Raw genomic sequence first — 5715 nt, forward strand, 5'->3', positions numbered from 1 at the left:
AAGCGGCACAAGGCGGTGTAGCACCAGTCTGATAGCGGCGGCGAATTGTGGGGTACCTAAGGGTAGGGCCGTAGGGGTGTGCAAAAAAAAAATCGTAACGGTTAACCCGTAATACGACCCATGTTATAGGTTAATTAATCGAACTGTTAAAAATAAACGTTTAAGGTTAATCAAACCAGTAAATATAGCGGGTACCAATTATGGTTACAATGAGAGTGAAGGTGAGAGAGAGGGGATGAGAATTGCTGGCTAGTGGAATTGTGGGGGTTTATATGTATATGTAGTCTTTTTAAAAAAATGTATAAATCGGGTTTCCAGTTGTTACCCGAAAGGGACCAAAAACCCGGAATCTTGTATTTGTCGGGTCTAGTTCGATCCAATTCTGCATAATGGCTAAGGCAATCTAACAAATGTAGCCCAATACCATAAAATGATTAATTGTAAAAGATGTCGGCTATACAAAATTTGAACTAAAAAGTAAAAACAATCTAATAGCGGCCGGTGTAGGCTATGCAATCGGGTGGCATAAAGGTAATATGAGTTATGCGGATACAATTGGTGTGGGTCGATTGTTGGTATGTATTTGAGATTGATAAATTAGAGAGAGAAATGAATACAAATCAAAGGGGAAACCGGGGAATGCCCATTAGCTTCGTCTTACTTCACCGCCCAATTAATTTATTGGACGGATATGACCCACTTATAATTCGGGCTTTTTAAAGTGGCTCCAACCCATTGAACTACGAAAAAAAAAAAAAAACACGGAAGAACAATAGCATAGCCTCTCTGAGTTCTCCATTGATGCGCACTCAACATCGCACTTGAGTTGGTAAGCTGTTTTTCCTTTTGTAATCATCCTTTCATTTTCACAATCTAGGGTTTAATCTAATTATCAGTGCAGTAAAATTACGAGCCTAATTTGATTATTCAATCAAAGTTGGTTGCTAATGTATTATTGCAAAACCTTTGATGTTTGCATTCAGCTATGAAATTAGACCTCGTATATTTTAGCAAAATCATTGATGTTGTCATAATTTCGAAACAATCATTGTGTTAATACTGGAGTATTAGTTTGTCTTTTTTCAATTAAGAGTAGATAGTTATTGTATGATAGAGTTTGCGGGTTCAATTTTTCTGAAATTGGGCAATTTTGTAATCAGTTTTTGACATTCTGGGGTATGATTTTATTTAATTCTCAGTGCAGTAAGTGTACCAAATCTCAACTATTGGTTCTAGAAAACAAAATTATGAGCCTGATAGTTGAATCACATATCCATAAAATTGTGATTTTTCGAGATAATTGAATCAAATTTGGTTGATAATGTAGTGCAAAACCCTTTAATGTTTAGATAATACGATGGATTAGTTATGGATCTTGCCATTTGTATTTCCATTTCTTCATTATGTAATGATTATATGGGCAGCGTGAACTAGCAATTGATTTCCAAAACATTTGACATTTTTCTATTACTTTAGTAAATTGGTCATGATTACTTATAATGTTCGTTTTGTATTATGTAGTCTGTATATGATAATGTGCAACTTTGTAGCAAAGCTAGGTGTTTATTTAGTTTGCTAATACAAGTTTTACTAATTTTGAAGTGCTTTCCAGAAGAATTAATGCTATTTGAGTGTGAATCAAAACCTGCAGAACCTGAAGTTCTTTATCCTTATAGTACAGAGTAGTGGCGTTAGTTACATTTTCCCTATCAGTTCCTCCTCTCATCGACACTCTCCCACCAACATCAACCAAAAATGGCAGCATCGCTACTCAAAGCCCGGCACTCCAACCACCACATCACCACCATTTTCCGCCATTCCTCCACCCTCTCCACCACCACCGCTGCCAAACCCTCGCATCACAAGGAACACAGCCAAAACCAAGTATACCTAAAACCCAGCAACATTATTGGAAGCTGGGAACCCCCGAAAAACCCTAAGGAAGCACAAGCCAAACTCGCCTTCCTTCGCCGCGACTATGCCAAGCAAGTCAAGGAGCTTCGCAAGCAGTATATCCATGAGATGGAGTTGCAGAGAGAGGAGCAGCTGCGCAAAGATGAAGCACGGAAAGTTGAGATTCTTCGGCAAAGGGAAGAGCGGAATAAGTCTAAGGCTGCTGCTGCTCAGGCTCGTGCTGCTGAGCGTAAGGCTTTCGAGGAGGAACTTCGCAATACTTTGGTAATGTTGTTTGATTCTTAGTCTCCTTGATTGTGTTGTGATTTTTGTTGTTTGTGGAATTTTAGGTGTGAGAATTAGGGTTTTGTGTGTTATTGATTTAATTGATTGTTGGGGAATTGTTTTCTGAGGATGATTTAAGGTTAGTGATAAGAAAATGTTGTGAAATTTGGAGGATCATCCCGTTTTTCTATGATTTTGAGGATGAACTTTAGGTTAGTGATGTGAAAATGGAAGGATCATCACTATATTTCTATGATTTTTAGTTTAATGATGCAGAAATGCCATTAAATTGGGAGGATCATCACTGTGTTTCTATGATTTTGAGGATGAATTTTACGTTAGTGATGTGAAAGTGATGTGAAAATGCCGTGAAAATCAGAGTATCATCACTGGTTTTTTATGATTATGTGAATGTGTTGAAGCGGTACACGACCTCAATGATGGGTTTTTAAGGTTTGATTACTTAATTAGCCGAGCAGCGTAAATTTGGTGACAAGAATTTTTTTGGGATTGTTATTGCACAAATGAATTGAATGAATGTAAGCTAATGACAAAATAAGAAAACATAGCTAGGGAGTAGAGACTATGGAGTTGGACTCTATATCCCAAGTATGGGTTTTGTTAAACAATGTTTGAAATCTAATACGGAGTAGCTTAGGTTAAAATTACGTAAAAATTACTACTCATTCTACTAGGGAAGATATAGTCAGTTGATGAAACATGCCTCTTTGGGATGTACAGGCAACTTATGATGCCGTTATGAAAACTACAGTCATTTGTGTTTTTTATTCTTATCCTTGACTTTCAACTTAGGCTTTCCAAGGTTCATGCTGGATCTAATTGGTTGGAACAGTGCTCAAGTAGACTGGTTTAGGTCTAATCATGGTTATGAGCCCATAGTATTTAATGTTATATGACTGCCACTACACCTCAATAACATAGCAACGAGCAATCTATTAGCAACCCCCTTCATAAGTAAAGTGAACATTCTACCCAATGATATTGCAGCGAGCAATCCATATAAGGTCCAAGGTAAAACCCTTCATATGTCATTTGCTAGACCTCTAAAACCTAGAATTGTAAAGATTACAGAAAAGAGTTGAAGATGGAGGTGTTGGTCACCTTAGCACAGTAGATGTGGTAGACTGGTTTGAAAATTCAGGCTACCTATCTTTGAAAACAATATTTGTGAGGTCATTGATCCTTTTATTTTTGCAGTGATAGTAAAGATTGTAGTCATTGGATTTCATATAAATGTATTGATGATGTATTGCTTTCTGAGAATTTTGGCTTTACCCATGTCAGCCTACCAATGAACTTTGGCTTTTTAAAGGAAGCAAAACAGAGTAACGGATTAGATTATTTGAAAACGTTTAATGATTGACGGATTATAGTGGAATTTTTTTTTAAGGGTTTTCTCTATAAAAGGGTGAAAGGTTCTCTTGTTAATCTAGGTCAAAATGTTTAATGCGGGAGACAACCTTAATTTACAAGCCAATGCTTATTTATACTAAACTCTCAGTCTATTATACTAAATTAACAGATTTATAAATATACCCTTATATGTTGTTAGTATCAGGATTTAATGTATATACAAGCTTCTAATGAGTTTAAAGATCCTAGCATCATTGCTAGCTAATTAAAAGATAAACAATAAGCTGGAGGGTAAAAGTGACATTCATGAATCATGAGAACGCTTTTATGATATGAAGACTTCTTCAATCTAAAGTTAGTTGTTTTCCATAACCAGAAGTATGAATGTTGGTGTATGAAGATTACTGTTAAACTTTGTTTAATTTCATAATAGATCATTTTTTGATGCCTGGAAGGTCTTGTGATACTTCCTAAGATGGTATAAAATAAAAATAAAAAAAAGAAAAAGAAAAAAAAGAGCTACATAACTAGTGTTCCATCTCAGTTTTGTTGCTAGTTAAATGGCCCGTACAGTGATGAATTTCTATAACTAGAAGCTGCTTTCCACTAAGAAATAGTAAGTTCCACCATGGTTGATGGAACATGTTCACATTTAGAGTGAGAGAGTAGTTGTGCATGATAGATACTTAAAACCTGTATGAGTATTCTAATTTATCATATTGGTGGTCTCACATTCGATAATTACATAAGCATTGCATTCTGTGATAAATATATATGAATTGCATTCAATGAAAATGGGATTGAGGGATTAGGTGGATGTATATTCTTCTACCTAGCTTGTTATTGTTCATCTGACTTGATAATTCTTTGTCGAATGTGTTAAACTGTATTTTATATATCTAATTCTAGACTTGAACTTCTGTAGATGAAAGAAAGAACAGAGAAGCTTGAATACTGGAGAATGAGAGAAAAATCAATAGAGGAAAAAAAGAACAATAAAAAGGAACTTATCCGTAGGCAAAGTGGGAAGTGGATTGAGGAAGGAAAGATGGAGGCAATGATAATGCGAGCAGTAGTTGATCATCCCACCCAACTATAGATGCTGGCTAGTTTATGGGGTCATTCATGCAGGGCTGGCAGCTGTTCAACATCTCAAATTGTGCTCTCATTTGTTTCGAGTCGATTGATACAGTTTGGAGTTATGTATGTTGTCCCAAAAAAGTTACACAGTGCTACTCACACTGTTGTGATCTTGTAATCCGTCTTATTACTGAGGTGTTTCGAATCTCTCTGATCTAGGGACACAAAATTTTCCTATAGCTGTTACAGCCTTAACTAGAGTGTCAGTCTCTCATAGAGTTTGAGCTTTTGGTGTATTTCTTTCTCCTATGATGCAAGAAATGATAATTTTGACTTAATGGTTGGTGCTGTTGTGATAGACGTAGTTGGCAATGATAAATTTTGTGTAGCTTGTGCTGATAATAATTTTCCAGTTTATTGGTTTCAAGTAAAAGTAATTGTATTCTGACTTTTGGTGTTTTCAATAATGATTAGTTTTTTTTTTTTTTTTTTTTTTTTTTTTTTTTTTTTTTTTTTTGGGGGGGGGGGGGGGGGGAGGGGGCGTGGTGGGTGGGACGTCGTTGTTATACAGTGATGAAATGCGCCAAGGTCTTGAAATCGGAAGGCAATACATTTACACTCAGTATGTAAAAGGATCTTGCACACTCCTTTGTGAGTGGGTGAAATGACATCTTTTTATGGGTCCAAATTTTTTCAATTCAAAATCAAATGAAATTTTCTGAAAATTTTGAAAGGGTTTTAATTCAAATTTCAAATTGAACTTGAACTCCCAACCAACTAATTAATTGATATTTTTTCATCAAACCAATCCCCATCGTATTATACGTCGGAAATGTTTGTAATGTTTGCTGGAATACTTCCAGCCATGGTCGCATGTTCTCCGTCATCGATTTTGCATGCTTTTTAATTATCCGGTTGACGGCGATGTGGATATTAAAGTAGATTCAGTAGCTGATTATTGTGTTAAATATATTTGTTTTATGAAAATGTTTGTGCTGTTACCCCTTGCCAAATTGATATTGATAGCAGTCTTCGTTTCTCTTGTGCTAGGTTCGATACCTACATCCCAAATGGTGGGATGGG

The 5715-nt window shown here is 36.0% G+C and overlaps 1 protein-coding gene across 1 annotated transcript; it reads left to right on the forward strand.

Moving 5' to 3' along the window:
* The first annotated feature begins 752 nt into the window (after positions 1–752).
* LOC145587576 (uncharacterized) lies at positions 753–5082 on the forward strand. The gene is made up of 3 exons (XM_081644307.1): positions 753–829; positions 1652–2178; positions 4478–5082. The coding sequence occupies exons 2-3, from the start codon at positions 1756–1758 to the stop codon at positions 4649–4651; spliced, it is 597 nt and encodes a 198-aa protein (XP_081500433.1). The 5' UTR covers positions 753–829; positions 1652–1755; the 3' UTR covers positions 4652–5082.
* Positions 5083–5715: the final 633 nt, after the last annotated feature.

Source organism: Chenopodium album, chromosome 17, assembly GCF_948465745.1.
Source record: "Chenopodium album chromosome 17, dcCheAlbu1.1, whole genome shotgun sequence".
Classification (NCBI taxonomy): Eukaryota; Viridiplantae; Streptophyta; class Magnoliopsida; order Caryophyllales; family Amaranthaceae; genus Chenopodium; species Chenopodium album.